This window comes from Danio rerio, chromosome 8 (assembly GCF_052040795.2).
Source record: "Danio rerio strain M-AB ecotype USA chromosome 8, GRCz13ab, whole genome shotgun sequence".
Classification (NCBI taxonomy): domain Eukaryota; kingdom Metazoa; phylum Chordata; class Actinopteri; order Cypriniformes; family Danionidae; genus Danio; species Danio rerio.
Window position 1 is genome coordinate 24,617,621 of NC_141028.1, and position 25,470 is coordinate 24,643,090.

The 25,470-nt window shown below is 37.8% G+C and overlaps 2 protein-coding genes across 11 annotated transcripts in view; one reads left to right on the plus strand and one right to left on the minus strand.

The window, feature by feature from the left end:
* Positions 1 to 8,155, plus strand: part of pdzd4 (PDZ domain containing 4) — a 34,806-nt gene extending 26,651 nt beyond the window's left edge. The window contains exons 7-8 of the mRNA XM_087264638.1: positions 949 to 1,050; positions 4,230 to 8,155. Of these exons, the coding sequence (XP_087120764.1) occupies positions 949 to 1,050; positions 4,230 to 6,182 (2,055 nt within the window). The 3' untranslated portion in view covers positions 6,183 to 8,155. The remainder of the gene's footprint in view (positions 1 to 948; positions 1,051 to 4,229) is intronic.
* The window catches only part of iqsec2a (IQ motif and Sec7 domain ArfGEF 2a), a 171,058-nt gene that overhangs the window by 40,848 nt on the left and 104,740 nt on the right, over positions 1 to 25,470 (minus strand). For 4 of the 10 annotated variants that reach the window (XM_087264626.1, XM_087264627.1, XM_087264629.1 and 1 more), the window contains exons 6-13: positions 24,426 to 24,587; positions 24,131 to 24,253; positions 23,885 to 24,051; positions 21,962 to 22,101; positions 21,663 to 21,788; positions 17,572 to 17,671; positions 16,727 to 16,888; positions 15,148 to 15,339 (exon numbers count right to left, since the gene is read on the minus strand). In XM_087264626.1, the coding sequence (XP_087120752.1) occupies positions 15,148 to 15,339; positions 16,727 to 16,888; positions 17,572 to 17,671; positions 21,663 to 21,788; positions 21,962 to 22,101; positions 23,885 to 24,051; positions 24,131 to 24,253; positions 24,426 to 24,587 (1,172 nt within the window). Of the gene's footprint in view, positions 1 to 8,139; positions 12,511 to 13,611; positions 13,662 to 15,147; positions 15,340 to 16,726; positions 16,889 to 17,571; positions 17,672 to 21,662; positions 21,789 to 21,961; positions 22,102 to 23,884; positions 24,052 to 24,130; positions 24,254 to 24,425; positions 24,588 to 25,470 lie in introns of those variants that run through there. The other 6 variants (XM_087264624.1, XM_087264623.1, XM_087264625.1 and 3 more) reach the window with 2 other exon arrangements.

A 25,470-nucleotide genomic window follows, 5' to 3' on the forward strand; every position in this document is an offset into this window, starting at 1 on the left:
AAGTGAGACAGTCAGCCGTTAATTGCTGTGACTTTTAGCGCGGCCCACGTAATTGCTCTGGAGAATAATTACAGAACAGCAAACACAAAGTGTCACATTTCCATTGTCTTGACAAGTTCTTCATCTATTCTGAATTCTGATGGGACACTGACACATTCATTACCAAAGAGCTCATGAAACATGAACATTGATGATTTGATGGTATATTTGTTTTGGAAAAGGCCAGAGGTGTAAAGTAACTTATTACAAATACTCAAATTACTGTAATAGAGTAGTTTTTTCTGGATTTGAAATTTACTGCAATAAGTAATTTTACAAATAAGCACTTTTACTTTCACTTGAGTTCATTTGTAATACTGTATTGGTACTTTTACTCAACTATTTTCCTTCAACCTGCACTCACTACTTTATTTTTTCTTCTCTATGAGGATTGGTTAATTAAAAAAATCCAATCAAATATCTTATAGAAAGTAAATCGTATCCTACTGAAAAACCTCAAGACATGGACACTTTATAAATGAAGCAAACTGTTTGGAAGCATTAAAAATGTCCAAAAATTTTTACACACAATGACAAAAAGACTGCATCTCACTGATGAGAAGATAATAATTGCCTATGATGACTGAAATCACAAAATGGCCTTAAACAATAATTAAGTGCACTACAGAATGTGACGTTGTCAACCACACACATGACAAATAGCATGTAAATGCTTAAACTTTTCACAGTGTAATACTCGCTACTTGAGTACTTGTAAAAGGGCTACACTTTTCTCATATTTTGAGTAATATTTACAACAGATACCTTTACTCTACTTGCACTACTTTTTTTGGAAAAGTAATTGTACTTTTACTTGAGTATAATTTTTCATTACTCTTTCCACCACTGGAAAAGACCTGATACTTTATGTTTATGCATGGCTTCAAATTATTCTCTGTCTCACATTAGATCAATGGAATAGAAGTCCAAAACCGAGAGGAAGCAGTGGCCATTCTGACTCGTGAAGACAGTACCAACTTCTCTTTACTGCTGGCCAGACCAGAGATAGAGGTAAAGACATTTAACATGCAATAGAACACTTTTACTCAACGCCTTTTTAGTTTTTATGATATACACACAGTGTTGAAGTCAGAATTATTAGCCCCCTTTGAATTATTTTTTCTTTTTTTTTATATTTCCCAAATGATGTTTAACAGAGCAAAGACATTTTCACAGTGTCTAATAATATTGTTTCTTATGGAGAAAGTTTTATTTAATGTATTTTAGCTAGAATAAAAGCAGTTTTTAATTTTAAAAACATTTTATGGTCAAAATTATTAGCCTCTTTATGGTATATTTTTTGATAGTCTACAGAACAAACGTCATACAATAACTTGCCTAATTACCCTAACCTGCCTAGTTACCCTAATTAATCCAGATAAGCCTTTAAATGACACTTTAAGCTGTATAGAAGTGTTTTGAAAAATTTAGTAAAATATTGTCATCATGGCAAAGATGTTATTAAAACTATTATGTTTAGAAATGTGTTGAAAAAAATCTGCTCTCTGTTTAACAGAAATTAGGGGAAAAAATAAACGGGGGCTAATAACTCAGGGGGGATAATAATTCTGACTTTAACTGTATATATATTCAATACGACAATCCAAATGAACTAGTTTCATAAAAAAATATTAAAATGGAATTTATTGAAACTAACACACTTAATTACTGTTAGATCACAGTTTTACAGTTAAAAAGACACTGCTGTCTTCATGTAAGATTCTGGTTAAAGGCATTTCTGTTAACCAGGAAAACAAATGTTGCTTTAATCCACACAGTCATAAGATTATAACAATATAAAAAATGAAATAATGATGAAGCATAAATTAAGGAAAATCCATTAATTTATTCATTTTCTTTTCGGCTTAGTCCCTTTATTAATCTGGGGTCGCCACAGCGGAATGAACCACCAACTTATCCAGCATATGTTTTACGCAGGACATGCCCTTCCAGCTGCACACACTACAGTCAATTTTAGCATACCCAATTTACCAATAGCGCATGTCTTTGGACTATAGGAAACTAAAGCACCCAGAGGAAAGCCATGCAAACATGGGGAGAACATGCAAACTCACATAGAAATGCCAACTGAACCAGCCGAGGCTTTCCAGCGACCAGCGACCTTCTTGCTGTGAGGCGATCGTACCCACTACTCCACCGAATCATCATTAAGACAAATATTAATAATAAAATATAAAAACATGATACAATGACAAATAATCATCAATAATCATAATTAAATCACTAACTAATGATCAATAAAATGATAATTATATAAATCAGTAATGATCATATGGTTAAACAAAATAAAGAATAGATCAATATAAACAAATGAAAATAAAACAACACAAATAAATGATGGTTTTCTAGAAACAACACACATAAGTTTGCTACAAGGAATCTTAATTCTATATCTTTAGTTAGATTCTTCAATACTAACACAGACTGTAGCAACTTCAAAGGCTCCTTCTCCTCTTTTCTCTTTTCTATCCTCCTGGTAACAACTACCAGAATTTTTATACTTTTAAAAGTATATTTCTATCTCCTATATAAGAAAGGCTAAGGGAAACCCTTGGAGACAAAGCAGACACTGAAATTCAATATAACTATGATCTCCACGAAATCATCCTCACATCCTCTGAGCAATAAAATGGTCCTCTAGGCACGCACAATTCCAGCACACACACACACAAGCACAAAAATAGGCTTTTTGAGGCACATGCAAAGTTAATGGACCCACTCTGTCCCCAACGACAGCATATCCTAAAATTAATGGCTTATTTTGCTGAAGGAAGGGAAACAGAAGTCTCACATCACTCAATGTCTCAATCATGTGATCACTCTTAGTGATGGGCGTCAAGGATTTGTGGCAGTTCCATTAACACTATTCCACAAGGAGACGAAGAGTGAGAGGGAACAAAGCTGCTTTACAGAATATGCACCATTAGAAAGGAAGGAGAGTAATTGAAAGAATTGATGAAAGGTTTGAGAGAGAAAGAGATCGAATCAAGGGGTACGAGTAAGGTACTGTTTACTAGGCAGAGATTTTTTCAAGTCAGCCTTTTCCAAGGACATAGCATTTCATATGCCTGTATACACACATATATATTTCATCTATAACAGTTTTTATTCTGCCTAATTTATATCTGTTTATTTTTATCATGAATTTCTCACTACTGCTGCAGTCATTACTTATTTGCTTAGCAGAAATGACTCACAAATAAAAAAAATACAAACAGAAGCCCTTAATCTGATCTTACAGCCATCTCTGTTAAAGTTAATCTAATTTTATACTAAATAAAGTTAAATTGCATTTACTCTCGTTCTGCTTGTATATAAACATCTCTAAATGAGCACCAATCCAGAGCTGTAAATATGGTTCTTGAAATGTATGACTTTGTATCATCAATTTTTCGGCAATTCCTGGCGACTTAGTGGAGATATTGAAAAAAATGGCTGTTGGTTATTGTGTGGAGCCGGCAAAAATCATCTATCATGAGCAGAGCCGTCAGCTAATGAATAAAACAGGGAGCTCATTCCAGCCAACGCACAGCACTAACAAGATCAGAACAAAAAAGGGGCCATTTTGTATCTTTCACACTACAAATACCCTCCCAGCAAAAGAAAATGATTAATGACAAACTGAAGAGCAGAAACAAGAGAGCTGTCAGATCAGGAGAGAGAATGAGAGATAGTGATGGAGAAATGGGATGGGAGGAGAGGAAAGACTGAGTAAATTAGGAGGAGAGAAAAAGAAAGAAAGAGAGAGAGAGAGAGAGAGACAGAGAGAGACGATTAAGAAGTGTCACGGAAAGACCATTAAAAAATGTTGAGCTAAAATATAATCATCAAGTGGTAATTACAATTGATTACTGGCTACCAATTGTAGACAAAAATACAAAAATATAAAAAAACAGCAGCAAACACAAAACATACATCTTGATTTTTTGCTTGGTATAAGATACTTATTACAAAAGAACATGAATAAATTACTCTAAATACCATGTCTTGTAATCCTTGTGTTGCTTTACCTCTGCAAATGTTGCTGAAATTTAAACAAGTATACGTACTGTGCCATCTAGTGTTCGTGTGTAGTATTGCATCTTGTACTTTTATAACAATACTGTTATGGTAAACTACTAAAGCTTCACTTTCTTTTCCTCTTTCCTCCCTTGGTGGCTTTCCCCCAGACTGACACTCATTTGGACCCAGAAGAGCTTGATTGTGAGTTACCTGTAGGGATGAGTGTGGACACCCTTAATACCGCCAATCTGCCCGGCCTGTACCATTTCCGCCAACAGAGACTCCAGGCAGGCATTCCTGAGGAAGCTTTACATCGAGAGACACCCATGCTCAGTCTAGCAACCCTCAACAACAGTCAAGAGCTTGATAGTGGTGTTGGCCGAACAGATGAAAGCACAAAGAATGAAGAGTCCTCTGAGCATGACATCCTTCTGGGTGATGAGCAGACCAGCGCAACCAACACTAATGCCACCAACACGCCTGGTAGCTTGCGCAAATTTAGACCTGGCAGAGGTGGTGGAGGAGGAAGCGAGACACCATCTCCTTTGTTTCCTCTCCGAGAGCTCCACCTCAGCACGGACTCGCTGGACTGTGGAAGTGTGGGTGGAGGGTACCTTCATGATCCTGTCAGCGGGATGGTGATGCCAGGCCTGACCGAGGAGGAATGTGAGAGGTACAAGCAGCTTCTGGAAATCAAGTGTCGTTACGAGAAGAGGATTAAGAATGTGCAGCAGGTTCAAGAAGAGCAGCAGAAAGATGGAGAGAGACAAGGGCAAGATGAGAATAGGGAGGAGGAAGGAACTCTGGATGAGAACAGTAATGAGAGTCTGACTCCACACGAGATGGCACTTCTCGAAGAGGAAATGAGGCACCTTGAGTTTAAGTGCAGGAACATTCTACGAGCACAGAAGATGCAGCAGCTAAGAGAGCGCTGTTTGAAAGCCTGGCTGATGGAGGAAGAAACATCTGGCCGTGTGTCAGCAGAACCTCAGGGGTCTCCGTTGCATGAGTTATCTGATATTAATGAACTTCCTGAGAAAGAACGATCAGACAAGGACAGCACCAGTGCTTACAACACTGGGGGAGAGAGCTCCAGGAGCCCACCTATGGTGAGTGAACATCGACTTCCAGTTTCCCAGCAAGACGAGTCCACAAGTCCTCTGCCAAGCAGACACAGGGATCGGCCCATGTGGAGCGAAAGGGGACGAGCAAGCCTTAACAGCACCTATTCACCAAGCAGCTACAAGAAGTTTCAGACTATCACCCCTATGAATCAGAAGTTCTGTTCACTCTCAAGAGAAGGAACTGTTCGTCGAATGCCTGATGGGATGGCGCAGAACAGCAGTTCTAGGGTAAACAACCATACCAGGAATGGTGGTCGTAGTGCAGAGTCAAGTCCTTACTTCACTCGACGGCGTCATTCCAATTGCTTCACTCCAGAACGCTATCAGAGTTGCATGCATCTTGGATCCTCTCATTCTGAAAGCTCTGGACCTTTAGATAGAGCTGTGGAAGGAGAAAGTGAGGCACCAATTGGGGGCAGTGACCGTGAGGGACATCGTGATAACACCTTGGGGTCGTTACCTCATCCCAGCCCAGTGAAGCTTTCTCTGGCTTTACCTTTGCCACTTTCTCCTGCCTCACCACGCATGGAGTGGAAGGTCAAGATAAGGAGCGATGGGACTCGATATGTGGCCAAACGTCCAGTCCGAGACCGGCTTTTGAAGGCCCGAGCTATGAAGATCCGTGAGGAGCGTAGTGGAATGACAACTGATGATGATGCAGTGAGTGAAATGAAGATGGGACGTTACTGGAGCAAGGAAGAGCGCAAGCAACAGCTGCTTAAAGCCAGAGAGCAGCGCAGACGCAGAGAGTTCATGATCCAGAGTCGCTTGGATTATCTGCGAGATCACGGTATGGATGTGGGCAAGGACAGCCAGTCAGAATCAGGTCAGAACTCAGCCTCAATTTTAGAGCTCAGTCAGAAAAAAAGCTCCAAGAAGCGCAACCGACGCATACTGGACAACTGGATCACCATCCAAGAGCTTTTGGCTCATGGCTCTCGTTCACCAGATGGGACAAAAGTGTACAACCCTCTTTTGTCTGTTACCACAGTCTGAAATTAAAAGATGCTAAGGACAAAAGGGAATTAAATATCTTCTTAGAACTGTTTCAGGGTTCATCTGTCCACTTTATTATGGCTGCACAAAGTCTAGCGTCTACCACGCCGTTTAATGTCACTCCTTTTTTAATGAGTACTTAAAATGTAAATATCTGAAAAAGCCTAAAACAGGACCTTTATTTGAGAAGCAACATTGGAGAAGGTTAAAATTAATTTAAACTGAAACTGTTCAATTGTTCTTAAAATGTTTATACTCAAACTAATATAAATGATGAATTCACTGAAGTTTAATTTCTTATGCTTAAAGTAAATGTAACCTTCATATAAAATGCTTGGTTGGATTTTCTTGATTAATGAATGTCACGTCATATTACTTTTTAAAGTGGCATTACTGACACTTCTCGGGGTCAAGCATCTGCTTTTGAGCATTTCTACTTAACACACATGGCTGAGTGACAGAGGCACTCTTACAGATTATGAATGTTGACTGAATGGACTCACAAGCACAATGCACACATTACAAATGTGGACTTACAGCAGGACAATTGTTAAGTCATTTTTTGCAAGTAAACACAATGGAATTCATACAATAACTTCCTCGCAATGGCACAAAAGACAAAAATTCAATTTCTTAACTGCTGAATTTTTGGTTTCCATGGAAGATAATGGGTGGATGGAATAATAAGACAGCAACATCATCATATAAGTGCTTGACCTGTGCAGACACAATCATGGTAAACTTTCCTACAGAGGTGTGGTGCTGAACATTTGTACTGTTTGTTGACGATGGTCTGTTTACATATTTCTTCTGTACTGTTCATGATAACCCAAATATGACAAAAGCACAATGTAATCCACATTATGCTTTTTTTAATTTCGAATGTAAGATAATTCTTATCAATGCCCCAAGTCATCATCATGAAGATATTTTCACAACCCTATGTGGCCTAATGCGAATACATACTGATCACCAGCAAAAGGGAAAGCACAAACACTCTGGAATCCTATGAAATATAACCAGCTTAAAGATTAAACAGATTGTACACTTTAATATACTGTTATTAGGAACATTTAACCTGAAGTGGTTAACACAACAGAGTAGTGAATACTCTAAAACTGTTCACAAAGGAATGATATACAAATTTGTCAGCATATTTGTAAGTGTTCAAAACTGTTTGAAGATTTTGTAGAAATTGGCCTTAAGACCCAGCAGGCACACAACATCATATGACGTTTTAATATTAGGTTCGATTTAGGTAATGACCAAAGTCAAGGTCAAGGTGACCAAAATTCAATGTCTGGCCAGCGTCTTAGGACAACGTCATTTTGACGTCCAATAATGACGTTGATATTTGGTTGGACATTAACGTTGGGTTCTGATGTCAACCCGATTTTCATTTCCAAACAAAATCCAACGTCCCCACAACGTTGGGATACAACGTCAATATGACATGCTGTTAACATTCTGTGCCTGCGGGGGAGTTTTAGCCAGTTTGAGAATTCGAGTCAACTGTTTAGCAAAACTAATTTTGCATGACTTTGTCTTAGGTTTGCCTAAACTGTACACACCAGAAACACACAAAGAACTTCCGTTTCTCAGTTTACAAATGTATGTGACCAGAGGACTTTATCCAGATCATTTGTCATTTCTGTCTTGGTGTTAGATACAAATGTAGAAATCTGCAGTTATACTCATATGGTACCTGTTGATCGATATCAATAGTCCTAATTATACTATGTGTAATGTGCATTAGTTCTTGAGTGGTTATTTCAATGCATTACTAAGATGATATAAAAATACTCCATTTTAGACAAATAAAACCATTTTGTATGCTTAATATAAACTTGTCAGTATTTGATTGCACGCAACACACATTCACACTGTTCACACACCAAAAAAAAAAAAAGATAAAACAGCCAAATTGTCCATCAAAAATAACATTAATAAAAACAAGTTTCCAACAGCAAGAACATGTTTTATAGAATGAGAGCAATAAATTATCACATAATTTCTCTGAATTAGTTCTGCACTGAAACCTCATACATATATACAAATAAAACTTCATACAATGAATCATTTTAAATATAGGAACTTCTCTTACACACACATACTGATACAATTTTACAATTACAATTTCTTTCAAGCCCCCTCCCCACCCTCAGGTCCGTAAAATGTAAACAATGGTTCCCCTTCCCAGCCAGATATTGATACCCCAGTCCAGTGCAGAGTAAATATGGCATATTTATATCAGCTAATATATACATTCAGGTTTATACAGCATCATTCAGCTAAGTGCAGACATGCAACACGGGGCACGGTGGCGCAAGACATCAGCATGTCCAGAAACCAGAACACGCATCTCAAAACTACTGGATTGATTTTTATTTTATTATTTTTTTTAACATCATACATCTCTGCTTTTATTTGTGTAGCATGCCCCAGCACTCAGGACTTTTAATACAAGCACAAGAGCAAAGCATTAGAGTTAAAACGAAGAAAAACTGCCCATTATAAGCGAAAATCGTGAAATATAGTGAACGGCCCTCTCGATTCAGATCACACCACAGCTTGTGGGGGAAATGGACTTCCTGTTTGTCTACAAGGGCCTTACGATTTCTAGTTATTGATAACGCTAGCATATTTGAAGTACTGGAATTCATTACCTGAATAAACAGCATTGTAGTTTGACCATGTGTAGGCAAGTAAAACTAAAGAACAAGATAAGAGCTGGGCCTAGCAGCAGAGATATTTATTTTCACCCTTGTAGGACTTGTTACAATTTTGTTAGTATAAAAATAACTCAAACACATCACTATTGTGTAATACTGTGCATGATTGCGCTTAATGGTGAGAGAACGGCCCATTTTGGTTGTCAAAGAGGGGAGGTGAGGAAAGTGAAAGGGACTGTTTGGAAGGACGCAGATGGTTTTGGAGCTTTGGATCCTAGGCACTGATGATCTTTAACTTGTGAATGTGCAAAATTAGAAACTTTCAGCAATAAGATCTTCACATTTAAAGATGCTGTTAAGCTTCCCAGTGTGAATGAGTGTGTGAATATAGGTCCCCTAAACACGCGTTTCGATAAAAAAAATAAGAGGGCACTGACACTGGACATGCAACTCGGCGTTAATTCACAATATTACAGGAGCGAGTTGCTCAAGTGTGTATGGCTTCTGGCAATGACAAGTTTTACACCAATCATACAGCTTTTATGTGGATAATATAGTTTCAAAAACTTGCTGCAAAACATTTACCTGAAATCAGCAGTCCAATTAGTTTGCTAAACATTGATTTTACGTGAGAAAAAAAGCTAGCCTGTTCATCTAAAAAAACAAAACAAAACAAAAAAGCTCTTAGAAAACACTCGGCACGGCACTCTGCTAAAACATATCCAGGTATCATATTAGTAGTAGCTTTTACACCAAAAATAGCAAGAATTATATCAGTAGTATTTGACATCGTAATAGTAATAAAAGTCGTCCTTTAAAATCCCCCATATCCAGATGTTCCTTTTAAAATTCGATTACTTCTAGAGATTTATTTGACTGCTGAAACTGTACAAAACCAAGTCCATAAGTACAGAATTCATTTGAAGCTTTCGACAACGCTATGAACATCCTGCTCCTTCAACAGGTCATCAAGAGGAAAACATCCAGGTGTTAACAAAGCATAATTACTGATCCAGAACCTCCAATGACAAACCTTTTCAGTAGGCACTAAGGTTATGCAATGAATTGCCGAAAAAAAGTTTCATTGGTCAGAGAATTATGAGCTTTACTCTAAATAAAAGTGAAATGGCAGAGCTAAAAGGGAAAGAGAAATGCTGAGGTAACAGGTGGCAGGAAATAAACAGAGACAGCACTGATTTTCAGTCTTTTCCAGTCCTGATTGCTTGCTATCAGTCACGACTCCTTTGTGTATGATGTATTTAGGTTTGTTTACCTAATAGTGTTTCATAACAGCAAAAAAAATTAATAAAATATTTAGCAAATATATTCTCATTCTACACATTCTGTTTAGTAACCGAAAAGGCGCAAATGACATCATGACTTCACTGAGGTCTTTAAAAAAGTGTTTTTACTGTTATGGCTGACTTATTGCAAACCTGATGCCCAGCTTCTTCAAGACAAAAAACAAGCAAAAAAAAACATTCAAATAGTTTTAAAATAATGACGATTTTGTTTTAACTGTGTAGAAGTTTCCACTCATCACTTCACTCACAAGGCGAAACAAAAGTCTTTTAACAGAATTACAAAAGTGTTTGGCATCCCTCTAAAAGCATGCTGGCGCTTCTTATATGTTGAGGAATAACTCTGACAATTCTGAGGAATGTATCAAGCAAATATTTTCTGACAGACCCTGAAATGATTGTCATTTGAGACGCATGGAAACTTAAAAGACTACGTATGGAATTCTTTTATATTTTGCACTCATTTTTTTCTGGTATCCTTGTTGAGTGTTTAAAGAGTTCACTATTGTCACCTTGTGTATAGTCAAACTTGGTCTTTGAAATTCCAGTCTTAAATTGGCACCCCCTTTCTCCCTGTAATCTCTTCCTTTGGCAGCGATGCACGTAATATTCAACTCTCAAAAAACACTTCATCTGCTTCACCATTGTCCCGTTTAGGCTTCTCAGATCTTCCGTCGGAGATTTGACGCTGTTACACAACCCTTGTTTGGAATGGCGGCGAACAGCAAGAGGTCGCTCAAGCTAGCAATGAGCATGTAGCCGGCTAGGTTTCCTGCTCTTACACATGAGGAAAGCTGATGTGGAAGTAACAGAGTCTGAGTTTGGTGTGCTTCCTCCTGCCTGTGCTCCGGCTCCTTCGCGTTAGGACCCTGCGCCCTCTGCCGCGGCTAACCCTCACACCACCGTGCTGATACGGTTGATAGGCTTGGATTTGGAGCTGCCGACCGTGCTGCTGTTGCTGGCTCCACTTCCTCCTCCGCCCCCTGGGCCGCCCGACTGCGCCCCCATGGGTCCAGGGAGCTGTGGGGCCAGCGGGGAGAGCGGGGTGAGAGGCGTGAGAGGGGTATGTGGGGACGATGGAGGAGGTAATGGGGAGTGTGGTGGGGGAGGTGGGATGGATGATAGGGGCGGATACTGTGGTATGTAGTGAGAGACGCCCTGCGGTATGTGCCGGGCTGTGATGGCGGATGGTGCCTGAGGGGGCGGTGAGAAAACGAAGTGAGTTTGGCCGGAGTGATGGAGTTCGGGGTGGGGGCTGTGGACGTGGACGAGATGGTTGTGGGTATGAGAGTGACCGTGGGAGTGGGCGTGAGGGTGGGGCTGAGAGTGAGACAGGGTAAGAGGAAGCTTGCCTGTAGGTCCAGGCACTCGTGCGAGGCGTATGGGATTTCCGTGCACGTGGTAGAAGTTGAAAGGGCCGACGGGAGAATGGGGTGAATGCGGGGACAGAGGCGGAGGGGTGCAGGCCATGTTGCCATAGCGGCCTTGCTGCATAGCGTGATGGGACAGTTGCTGCTGGAGCTGGGGGTGCGAGGGAGCGGCCGGTCCACGCCTTGGGAGGGACCCTCGTTGTAGCGTGTGGTGCATAGCGGGAGGATGGCCAGAGGGAGGGTGCATAGAGGGAGGATGGACAGAGGGAGGATGCATATTGGTTGGATGCATAGCGGGAGGATGGATATTGGGTGGATGCATAGCGGGAGGATGGATATTGGGTGGATGCATAGCGGGAGGATGGATATTGGGTGGATGCATAGCGGGAGGATGGATGTTGGGTGGATGCATAGCGGGAGGATGAATATTGGGCGGATGCATGGCGGGAGGATGGATGTTGGGAGGATGCATAGCAGGAGGATGGCCAGGGGCGCCCACTTGCATGTGGTATCGGTGGTGATGGTGGTAGGGGGGTGGTGGCTGGCCAAAGTTGTTGTGACAGTACTGAGCGTGGAGCGCTTGAATCTTGGATGGCCCACCGGGATCTGACTGGCTGAGGGCGGAGGGAGAAGGAGGCGGAGGTCCTCCTGTTGTAGGAGGTCGTACGGGGGCTGGGTAGTGTGGCCCGAGGGGAATAAGGGGAGCAGGGGGTTTGCCGCGCTTGCTCCCAAACAGGGAGCCCAGGAATGAACCGGAATTGCTCCCTCCAGAACTGCTCCCCGGCCCCCCACCTCGATCGCTGGTGCCAGAGCCCCCCACCATATTGCCTACTGCATTGTGAAGCTGCCCCGGCCCACCCCCCACCCCTACTCCGGGGCTCAGGATGGGGCGGTGAGGCCGGTAGTCTTCCAGCCCGTAGCAGCCGGGAACGGCACCCCCCATGGGTAAGCGTTGATGCGGCTGAGGACTGTTAATGATGGATCCCTACAGTGAGCATAAAAACACAAAGCTTGACAGTCATGACACTGGAATTCTGAGTAGATCCACATTGTTGAAAGCAATAAAAATGACAGGAATTCCTTGATCAAAATAACAAAATTGAAATTGTTGATCAACAATGACATAAATATTTCATATAGAGATAGTTTAACAAAAATGAAAATGATTCTTTTCAGCTTATAGAATACATCATGCTCAAGGATACAATCTCTCTCTCTCTCTCTCTCTCTCTCTATATATATATATATATATATGTTTACTTTTAAGAGACACATGCATGCACACAAGACATCTAAAGCACAAAGTTAAAACTTCCTATACAAGCCACACTGCAAATAAATAACGAAGCAAAGCTTACTTTTGTCCTCAATCAAGACATGCATTTAATAGCACCAGCATTCAAACACTGATTGTGTAAATATTTTTTTAAAGCATTAGTTATTAGTAGGGCCAGACAAAATCTGCGGACATTTTTTGCTCTTTCTGTGCAGAATATTGTGAAACATCTGCAGATTTATGCTGAATGATTTTGGGTGTATCGTAACTAAAAACTTAATATGTTAAATAAAAAATAATACATTTGTAACTTTTATTTAATGTGTACAATGCAAATCCTATTAGATCAATTTATTTGGTAAATAAAGCAAGTCTCCCATATAATATATCAACTAAAAGACAGAAATGATTACTTTTAAAACTGTATTGTAAGTAAATCATATGAATGTTTTCATATTAGTCAATAATATTACTAAAATTAATTTAAAAACTGGATAAATATAAATTTACACACAACTAAATATATAGACTCAATGATGGGCTGAGAATCTGTGGAAATCTGCAAACTTCTGCATGCGCAGATTCAGTATGGGCCTAGTTATTAGTAGTTAGCAGCAGCTGCATCAGGGATATCAAGACACATCACATGCAAAACATACACATATTACCCTTTTTACACAATAAAGATTAAAACATGCTGCACTTGATCACACAACAATCACAAATTCAAGACCCATGCATTTGTAAAAATTGCAATAAAGATCATTCCATTTTAATAAGACGGCATGCATTAAGAACTGCCTGACTTACTTCAATGGTACTATCCAAAGAGCCAACGCTGTTTCTACGGCCTCGCTTTCCTGCACCCAACCAACCATAGCAAGGTCAGGGTCAAAAAACACGAAGGAACCATTTTCCTACACTGCATAAAGGATGTTTAACCTTGAATGATCCATTTAACAGGAACAAGCTATAAATTGTGTACAGAATTGTTTTGTAAACAAATTTCACTTCAAAATACTGAACAAAGCTAAACTTTTAGGTTTTTTTTATAAATGTGTAAAAATATTTTTTTATGACCAAAGAAAATGATTCTAACAAGTCTGGAATGTAGTAATAAATATGCTATGATATCTATAATATGATTATGCCATTCATTACCACTGTATTTAAAGCCTTATGCAAGGACATAACTTGCCATTAGAGGGCAGTGTCTACCAAACTGTATGCCATTTCAGAAGATCACAATTTCAAGAAAGAACCTTTTAGCATAAACTGCAGTGAATTTCTAAATATTAATTATAAATATTCCCATAACAAAAAAAAAGTTAAAAGCTTTCAACAGTTCATATATTTATATATAAATTTATAGTTACTTCAGTATTTTGTCAGTGTTTAGATATGCCCGTCAAGTAAAAAGATTCAAAATACATTATTATGGTAGGAGAGTGAATCACTGAAAATTGTCTTTTTAAGTAATTACTAAAAAGATGACTAATTACAAAACTTAAACATTAGCCTAGTCCACAGAAATGAATGGAGCATGAATAATGACTAAATGGACAACTATTTCCTGGTCTTTGATAAGCCATCTCAGGCCTTTCTGGTAAACTGTCAGTCATCGAGATGTCATTCTGTATTTATCACCTTCAAAACTTCTGAGCATATTGTATTCAGTGAGAGGATATATGCTTTATAGGTATACCCAGCAATATCTATGCCAATAATGATAAATGTAAAATAACATTACAAACTCTGTTGTCTAGGCTACCAGAAAGCAAGCTGATATTATCACTATAAATAACGTGCATTGTGACAATAACGTTGGTAAATAGAATATAATTACTGGATGACTAAAATGTAGATACCATCTGTTAATCTCCTTTATATCAACAGACTTGGCACTAACAGGGAATTAGGTCATTATAATCACATCATTTGTTTGAGATTATTTCTTCAGTGGAACAGAAAAGAAATCTAGCCATTCATGGTATTTTTCTGATTGCGATTGCTACTGCAACATTTTTCAAAATATCTTCTTTTGTTTTTAGGAACAGAAAAACCACCTCAGGGTGAGTACATTTACAGTTTTGGGTGAACAATCCTTTTAGTTTAAACAATTTATTTAACTGACTGCTTTCTTCCTGCAATCTAAGCATTGCATTATATACATACAGACACACCAACAACTGACATTTAACCAGCTGTTTTTTTTCCCAGTTGGCTTATTTTATTGCATAATGCCTTAAAAAGTACTCCATGCAAAATTTTAACTGTACTCCTCACAGAATCTGAGAGCTGTAGTTGAAATAGTGTGCAGTTTTCTTGTGTGAATGTGTGTTGTACCCGTATCAGAGAGGTCTCTCAGTGAAGAACTAAGCGCCGTCCGTTTAAGCCCCTCTCCTGCAGCATATGTGTCATCCAGGCTGGGCCTTCCTAGAGTGCCGTTCACAGCCTCAGTTTTCATTCCACCGATGCTGCTCACTTCCCCACTCATGAGCCCTGGACGCATCACACCTTTCTGCTTCTCTAACTCAGCTGAAACACATTTTAAATACATGTCAAATATATTTTGAAACAGTGAGCATCAATAAAATAGATCCTCACATTCATTTCTGGGTCAAGAAAATACATGTCCTTGCAAAGAAGATCTGAAGTATCCATTATTTAAAATAAACTATTTTAGAATGGGATTTTTAAAAAATATATTTGGGGTATCAGAAATATAAATAACTTACAACAGTCCAAATTATGCACAGCTATATAAATATATAGCACTGATTTTTTTTTTGTGTCCTTTGCATTTATTTATGTTATATGTATAATCAATTATTTAATATGTGAATATTCTAGCAAATATTTATATTTGTAATTTATTTTATTCTATGGGAACAAACATTAAACCTAGGTATTAATTTATTAGCCACATAGCAAATTTCAGAATAAGAACCTTGTGTTTATTGAAGGAGTCTGAATTCTACCTTCAAATCCATCTCAACGTGAATCAACGTTTATCCTTTTTCTCAACATCCTTTTTCTAATCACTTTTACTACATATAATTATTTGTAGTAAATCACTTTATTTGTAAATTATTTGTAAAACACTGCTTGATATATGAATGTTTAGTGTCCGTGCTCCTCTCCTTGCCTGTGTCTTTCAACTTTGTTTTCAGGAGACACACAAAAACCAGGTCATAGCGTCTGGACGGAATTACTGATGTAAAGGAGAAGAAAAACACCTGTTCTATTTGTCACAATATTGTCTACAGTAATTTAGCTGTTTTGATTGTTCTGTTTTTTTGTAATTCTTATTAAAGTAATTCCTATTGTATGTAGATAGACTCTGTGTGTAGTAAGGATATTGTAGCCGAATGTTGATGGAATCAGTCTTGAATCAGTTTGATAAAACGTACAAAAGCACAAAGTTTGATAAAACGTACAAAAAACAACCTTGGGTTTCCACAACAGATTGTCTCTTGCGCCTATTGTGTCCCTGGTTTAGCTTTCACAGGTCGGAGATCAGCTCTTAATACCTTAAGGGTCGGCCTGACCCCCAAGAACGATGTCGCCCTCTATTTCTAGAGCTAGATACAATACTTCATTGACGCACGCATTTAGAATTGTCTATTTTTGCTGTAACCAATGAGAACTGTTTACCTGGATCCCACCTTTTCTGGACTTGTGTAAAGAGTATAATTGCTGCATTGTTGTACTGTAAGTCAGAGCGGCCTAGGAACTCATTGCGAGTGTTGAAGCTGACTTTTGCTGATGAAACTGTAATCTATTTTCAGTAAACTTCATTTATTTATTTGAATCTCTGACTACGGCTCTTCTTCATCTGACAGACTGGTCATTCTTTGGGTTAAACTGTATACCATCCCTACATTATGAATAGTAAAACAACATAAAATAATACATTTCTTACACTCTACACGGTATTTCTCCATGTCCTGCACCTCAGCGATGCTCTCTCGCAGGTCGCTGGTGAATCGCGTTCGGTCCTGTTGGCTCGGTGCATTAAACACAATCAGGACCTTACGCTCGGCACCAGGCATTGCTGATGTCAGTCTGATACCATGAGCATAGTCTGAGACAGAGAGAGAGAGAGAGAGAGAGAGAGAGAGAGAAAGAGAGAGGGAGAGAGAGAGAGAGAGAGAGGGTAAATGCAGTCAATTAGAGAGAGACCCAGATAAAGGAGAATGTGCTGTGCATCATGTAATTAGTTATAGATCCTCATTCTGACAAAATGCACAGATACCCACAAGTAATGAACTACAACTAACCACAAAAAATTATTTTATAAGCTGTACTTTTGCTGTTTTCTAGTGAGAAAATCTTTAAAAATTTACTTGATTTTTGGTTTTTGGAAAAATTCATGTATGATATTATATAAATGTAAAGATTCTTTTAAAATGAGAATTTTTATGTTATTATTTTAGTATCACATGCCTAACAAACTATTTATTATTTTTATTAATATTATTATCATTATTCAAACTAATTCATATAAATAAAGAACAGACATTGCTACTAAAATGGATAGAATTGAGGTGACAGTAAGGATTTACAGATAGTTGTCTTTTTCTGCTTCATATATGGCTAAGAAACCAAAATACCACCTACACAACAGCAAGGAAAGGCTAATGAGAAAAGAGATGGAGTGATGGAGTGGATGAAAGCAGAGTGTGTAAACCAACTGGAAAGGAGTGATAGTATAAATAAAGAAGGAGGGACAGATGGTCAGACAGATGGAGGGATGAATATACTTACAGGAGTTCTGGAACATATGAACCTGCATCTCCACCAGGGGAAAAGACTGTCTGAAACTGTACGTAACAGACGTCTTCTTCTTCTGAAAGATCTTCGTTACCTGCAGTCAGGAACAGAAGGGATGTTAGGCGTTAGGTGTAGTTATGACCATTACACATACACATACTATAAACCGGAAAATAACAGCTTTGACACACTTGACTGAATTTCCTTGTTTATAACTTCCATTGCCAATCAAAACCCAATGCATTTGTGCTGTGTGTAAAGAAAATTTAATTTGTATTTTAAAATGTACTTTAAAATTAGTTATAACTGGGTAACAATAATGATAATCTGTAGTTTGTAGGCTCTACACTTATAAACTGCAAACATAAAAATAATTACGCTTTCTTTACACACTGCACAAATCCAATAAATTTTTCCGTACTCTTATGATTGGCAGGACCTAATCTGCTTATTCTGATTATTGTATTTATTGGCCAATACCAATCACTAACAGATGTCTCTTATATCTCTATATGAATCTCAAGATTTCCTCATAGTCCATGCGGTATAGGTGAATTGGATAAACAAAACTGGCCTTAGTGTATGAGTGCATGAATTTAAGTGCATATGGATGTTTTCCAGTATTGTGCTGCGGCTGGAAGGCTATCCGCTGCGTAAGACATATGCTGGAATAGTTGGCGGTTCATTCCGCTGTGGCAACCCCTGATGAATAAGGGACTAAGCTGAAGGAAAATGAATGAATGATGTTCAAGATGATTTTCACAATACTGTATTCTATTTGTAAATTAGAATGTACTTACATTAATAAAACCAGAAATTAAAGTTTAAAATGATTTAAAATAAATCATAAATATAGGCAATTGAATTGGGTCAAACTACATGAGAATTGATAAAAATAGATTGTAACTTAACTTGTTAAGTTAAAAGGCACCTATTTAATCCCTTTTTAAGATTTAAGATAAGTCTTTTGTGTTTCCAGAATGTGTCTGTACAGTTTCCGCTCAAAACACCCATCATTAATTATTTATCTTTTTAAATCCGGTATGTTTGAGCTTTTAAAACATTGTAGCTGTTTTGTTGCCTGTGCCTTTAATGCAAATAAGCTATTTCTCCCAGCCCACCATTTACGCCGGTGTGTCAGAGATCTGTTTCTGGAGCGTGTAGCCTTCACGTAGATAAACAGCAGAGTGACAGACAAGAATGAAGCAGATCTCTCTTACTATAGTTAGAACTTTCCCAACTGTTATTTGATATATTTGTTGTGGAGTTAAGTCAAGCCTTTCTGCAATGATGAGTCACACACAATGTCTTTATAAAGTTTGCACACTAGGGATGGTGTGTATCGGTAGAGCAGCAGAGGATGAATGAAATTTTGGAAGCAAATCGAGATGCATCGGTTTTTGCGAGATGCATCGGTTTTTCCAAGATACAGCTTATATTTTTAATATAGAATGTATTTTTTATTTATTAACAAGTGTTGTCGACCTGTTTTTGGCGCATAATTTAATCGACCTACATAAAGTAAGCCTTAGCAACGGGTTTGCGGATGTGTACACTTACACTACAACCCAGTGTATCAGGTGTGCGGATGAAGCTAGTGGTGCGCCCTCAGAAAGCGCGAGAAGCAAAACAAACATTTTAGTCCCCACTGAGTTTTAAATCTAAAGTATGGCAACATTATGGATTTAAGGATGGACGACTTGACAGGACAGATGCAATTTGCATAAGGAGCAAGCTGAACTGCTGCTCTAGGCAGAGGACGATCACACCGCCCTCAACCCCAATGTGAAAACGAAAGTGACCGGTTATGAAAATGAAGTGACGTGTCGCGGACCACTATTCTGCCGCCCTATGCGCGGATATAACTGAGGACGCGCGGGTGTCGCGGACCTCTATTCTGCCGCCCTATGCGCGGATATAACTGAGGACGCGCGGGTGTCGCGGACCTCTATTCTGCCGCCCTATGCGCGGATATAACAGAGGACGCGCGGGTGTCGCGGACCTCTATTCTTCCGCCCTATGCGCGGATATAACTGAGGACGCGCGGGTGTCGCGGACCTCTATTCTGCCACCCTATGCGCGGATATAACTGGGTGTTGCAGACGCCGCCCTCTCTATACTGCCGCCTAGGTCGCCTCTATGGACGCGCCAGCCCTGTCCATCTGCAAAGATATTCAGCCTAGTGTCACGGAGAACGAAGGTTTTAAACACCTCCTGTTAATTTTTATTTAATTATAATAATAATAATAATATTAAGAATAATAATGATAAAAATAATGGGTGTCACGGTGGCACAGTGGGTAGTTTGACCACCTCACAGCAAGAAGATTGCTGGTTTGTTATATTTTTATTAGCCTGTTGTTTACAGTGACAGTGATGTTTCAAAGCAGCATAACACTGCTAGTTCACGACCTTAAGTTTTGAATATTCAGTGGCAAAAGATATCTTTGTAAAACTTGTTTTCATAGTTGAAAAGTTAAATCACAATTCTTGTTGTGCAATGCTAAACCTTTATGTTGAAAGAGTGCAAATATATATATTTTAATATATATTGCACTTATACATTCTGTTTATCTTGAAAATACTTAAATAATATGTGCTATATGTTCTAAAATGGCCCTCTACTGTAAACTGACACTCTGGCTCTGAGAGAAAAGCCAGTTTGTAAAAAAATCTTGGTTTTGCTTGGTTAATAAATAATCAAACTCATTCAATGGCACAGCATCCTCTTTCACATAATCTTATAAACTTGATTTAATTAGTTAGTGCTGAATTATCGCATCGTATCGTGATATGGATGTGAATCGTATCGTGTTGCATCGCAATATGTCACAAATGTATCGCTAATATATCGGATCGTATTCTTTGTATCGAGATGCGTATCGGATCGGCATTATAGCTTAGATGCCCAACCCTATTGCACACGCACAAACACATTCGGCTTTGCAGTGTTTTTGCATGGCAAATGTGACAGAGCACATGTTAATATCCACTGCTGTTTGGATATCCGTTATGTTAATGTACAAAATAAACCTGATTTAACGTCCACAAACTGGGATTTAAGCGTCTTCTTTTATAATTGTACTGAAACTATGCGGCTGTGGTTTCAAATTACATAGCGATTTTACTGTCTTATTAAAAAAAGAGACTTATTATGTTTATATCACTCTAATATGACTGTGGACCCACTATGCCTACACACAATTCTGTCCAAACAGTTTCCAAAAGATTATTTTTATCATTTGCGCCTTTTAAAAACCATGTCAAGACTTTAAGTCTCATCACTTTTATTTATTCGGCTGTACAAAACAGCTTGTTATGCTGACTGATTTCATAAACAGTTATTTTTACTCATATTAATTAAAACACACTGTTTGTTTCCTTTTATTGGTATTTCTTATTCTTCTACAAAAAAAAATATAAAAGCTCTCACTGGGGTCTTTTCAAAAAGTATCCATTTGTACCAAAAGGGTCCATACAGGTACATTTAAGGTACACATTATTACCTAAAAGTACAAAAATATACCACCCCAACGATAGCTTAAATATATTTTTTTTCTAAGAGTGCAGTTAAAAACTATAACTTTAGATAAGGGCAACGCAGTGGGTTTCTGTGTGGAGTTTGCATGTTCTCTCTGCATTCGCATGGGTTTCCTCCTGGTGCTCCTGCTGTGGTTCCCCCACAGTCCAAAGACATGCGGTACAGGTGAATTGGGTAGGCTAGGTCCGCAGTGTATGAGTGTAAATGAGTGCATGTGGATGTTTTCCAGAGATGGGTTGCGGCTGAAAGGGCATCCGCTGTGTAAAAACGTGCTGGATAAGTTTGCGGTTCACTCCGCTGTGGTAACCCTGGATTAATAAAGGGACTAAGCCGAAACGAAAATGAATGAATGAACAAATTACTTTTAGTTAATAAATCAGAAGCTCATGCATTCACAAGAAAAACGAAAACATCCACAGCAAAATAAGGTGGGTAATTATTATAAGTGCACAACTAATCTAACCAAAAGGGAAGGAAGTTCTTTTTCTACTATTTTGTATGTTCTTTCAGTAATTAGGCCATTATTGGCTGAGTGAAGACTCACCACTAGCAGGTCATTAAAGAGGAAGACCTCCCGCTGGTGAACTCCACTCCGCTGGGGTCGATTGGGGTCTGGGACTTCATACAGCTGACAGCAGCACACAAGCCTGCGGTGAGGCAGAGAGAGCACCTGCACATACACACACACACACACACACACACACACACACACACAAGGGGGATATATCAGAATACAACTTGACTTGTCTCACGATAAACCACACAAATAAACAAGATCAAGTTTTCCTCTGAACGATAATATGTGGTTTTTAACACAAGCTTGACAGGCATAGTATAACTTACAGGCTTCTTTCCAACTATGACCCTCTCCACAGCCTGCACTTGAGACACATGGTCATCATTTGTCCTGAGTTCCCATTTCTGAATGCGCTGGTAGATGCCCACTAACAAATCCCTGGGAATGTCCTGTCCATTATCCACTCCTGTCGATGAAGAGAGCAGAATGTGAGACTGCTGTGTTGTGTTTTATTGGGAAACATAAATCAGATTTACCATATTTTTCAGAAAACAAGTCAGGTTAATTTAACTGGAGTGTCTATTTACTATTTGTGCAAGTGGCAGAGTCTATTTGCACTGCCTCTGACCACCAGTGCTTGGCTTCATCAATCAAAATAACAAACGTTGCACCCTGAGGCACGAAGTACTGGGGAATTTTGATGCGTTCTCATTTTTCCTCAAATAAGAAACAAAGGCATTCATCTTTAATAAAAAAATAACAAAATATTATAAAACTGCTAACAAAACACACAATAGTTATTCAATAAGAAAGTGTTTAGGGTTAGGGGTAGGTGTAAGGAGTTTATTGTCCCAATTAGGCAGCATACATTTCATTAATTCATTTTCTCATTGACATTAAATGTGATATTGTTGCATACTGTATAATGTAGCCTTAATACCGAGGTGCAAATATTTCCCACTACTTCTATTAACCATAAATACAGTAGCATTTAAAAAAATTTAATTATTAAATAATTAATTAAATAAAAGTATTTTTAAATAGTGTAAAAAAAAGTATCATTATTTGATCTTAGTGTAAATAGCATAATGCTAAGTAAATACTGCTAAGACAATTAGTATAAACAACCACTCATTGCTAATAGTATGTGATGCATAAAACAGTCAGCATAATCTGAAAACATTCTATAGCTTCTTACTAAAGAGACTTTTACAATGCAATTAACACAAACGTGTACACATCTGGACTGATGTCATGTGAAAAGAGACATGTATAATGTACAAGAATTTGTATAGTATACTTCACATAAACTACTAGATTCTGTTTAGCTTTAAATAAATGTATGCAACTTAATATAATAAATAAATAATACAATAATTATATAATAATTATTAACAATAAATATTGTTTATAAAGAGTGCCATTTTTCACTTTTTCATTTTTCTGTCTATTCTGGATTTGTTTAAGTGAGGGGAAATATTAAAGATATTTATAATATTTGCAAATACAGTTGAAGACAGAATTATTAGCCCCCCTGAATTATTCGCCACCTGTTTATTTTTTCTCCAATTTCTGTTTAACTGAAAGAAGATTTTTATGTTTTTAAAAACATATTTCTAAACATAACAGTTTTAATAACTCATTTATATGATTTCTTTTATTTTTGCCATGATGATAGAAAATAATATTTGACTAGATATTTTTCACGACACTTCTATACAGTTTAAAGTGACATTTAAAGGCTTAACTAGGTTGATTAGGTTAGGATAAATAGGCAAGTTATTGTATAACGATGGTTTGTTCTGTAGATTATCAAAAAAAATATATAGCTTTAAGGGGCTAACAATTTTGTCCTTAAAATGGTGTTTAAAAAATTAAAAACTGCTTTTCTTCTAGCCAAAATAAAACAATAAAAATTTATCCGGAAGAAAAAACATTATCAGGCATACTCTGAAAATTTCCTTACTCTGTTAAACATAATTTGGGAAATATTTAAAAAAGAGAAAAAATTCAAAGGAGGGCTAATAATTCTGACTTTAGCTGTATATATATATACCCGAAAGTATTGTTACTCTTTTTGATTCACCCTGTATATATATCACGAACACTATTTACAATGATCTGTGATTAAAATTAAAACATTTTGACTTTCTTTTAGCTTTTTGGTTTTGCTTTTTCCATTTTCAACAACAGACTTTTACAGCATGACTAGTCATATTTTCTAGAAAAGCCATTTTAGAAAGGATCACCTCTAAGGTTCTTGATAAAATCCTCCAGCTTCATTTTCCTCTCAGCTTTGACATTGGGGCTGTACATGTCTGTGTTGAGGAGGATGATGGCAAATGCCAAGATGAAGATTGTGTCTGGGTTCTGAAACTGACGGACAAGCGCAGGGTTGCACACGCAGTATCTCTGGCTGCGAAACAGAAAGAAGGCCATACTCATGTGGAACTTTCAAATGAAGAAAAAAGTGCACAGATGAAAGCAAAGGCTACCTGAAGGCCTCCACTAATCTCTCCACCTTCTGGGCTTCACCCTGAACCTTAATCTGAGCCTGAAACTTCCTCAAGGCATCGTCCAAATCCATGCCAGAGAAATCCATTTCATCCAACACACAGCTGAGGAAGACGAACAAAAAGAAAGATAAATGAATTTAATTGCCAGCATGCTTCTGTTGATTTTTGTAGCCAGTGTCTGGCTTCTGTTTTTTGCCTCCAGGCTGGTGTGAGCAGCATATGGATGCTTTGCTACAATCTGGGTCTTGAAAACAGGAAGCACATCATTACTTACTCCAACACATCCTTGTTAAACTGTTTCTGTCGGTTTCCCAGAAACTCGCCGATCATCTGTCTGCTTAGGCCTTTCCTCTCTAGGATGAAGCGTGCGATACCCACAGGTGTGTCTGAAACAAAACCTCTCTCTATCAAATACTGGATGCCCTTTTCTGGTTTCCTGAAAAAGAAGAGACAGAAGAATTAAGACAGAAACAAAGAGGATAAAAAAGACAGAATTTTCATTAAAGTAAACCTGTGACCAAATTATATAAAAATGAAAAATAAATACTGAATATAGCTTGAGTATAGCTTGAGGGTAGGCTAATGTATAGACTCATGAGGTTTCCACTATGTCTTGCATTGATTTCCATAACTAGATTTTAAAATACATTTGACTGCTTAGTTTCATCTTCTCACCAGAAACATTTTTCTTAAGCACTTAGCTAATGTTATCATGGTGCTAAAAGAATAACAACACTCTTCAATTAACAATCAGTCTTTCATCATAAGATACTTTCTTTTCATTATTATTCTTAGTAGAGGCACATGTTAAAATAACACTGTACTGCCATAGATTGTCTGTATTTTTTTACACAGGTTAAGTCAGAAAAGAGTATGAATGTGTATGAATCATAAATACATCTGATAAATCTGAGATTCTCATATCAATGTTACAAGGTAAAATATAACTGTGTGATTAACTATAAGGGAAAATTCAATAATATTGCGGTTGACAAGTATAAGTTTACAAGGCCCTTTCAAATGTGTTTTTTCTTTCAGTTTTTTTTCTGTATTAATTTATTTCATATAGAAAATAAATAAATAAATATATAAATATATAAATAAATAAATAAATAATTTAATTAATGAATCAATTAATGAATTTTACATGTAATAATATGGTAGAGAACCTTAGTTTAATACTCATGACACATTGACTAAAAGCTGGCTGAGGAAAAATCTTTATAACTTTCTTCTTTCTTCTTTTGAAGATATTTTGATGAAACTGCTAACCACTGACATCCAAAAAAATAAAATAAAAAATACTGTGGAAGATGGTG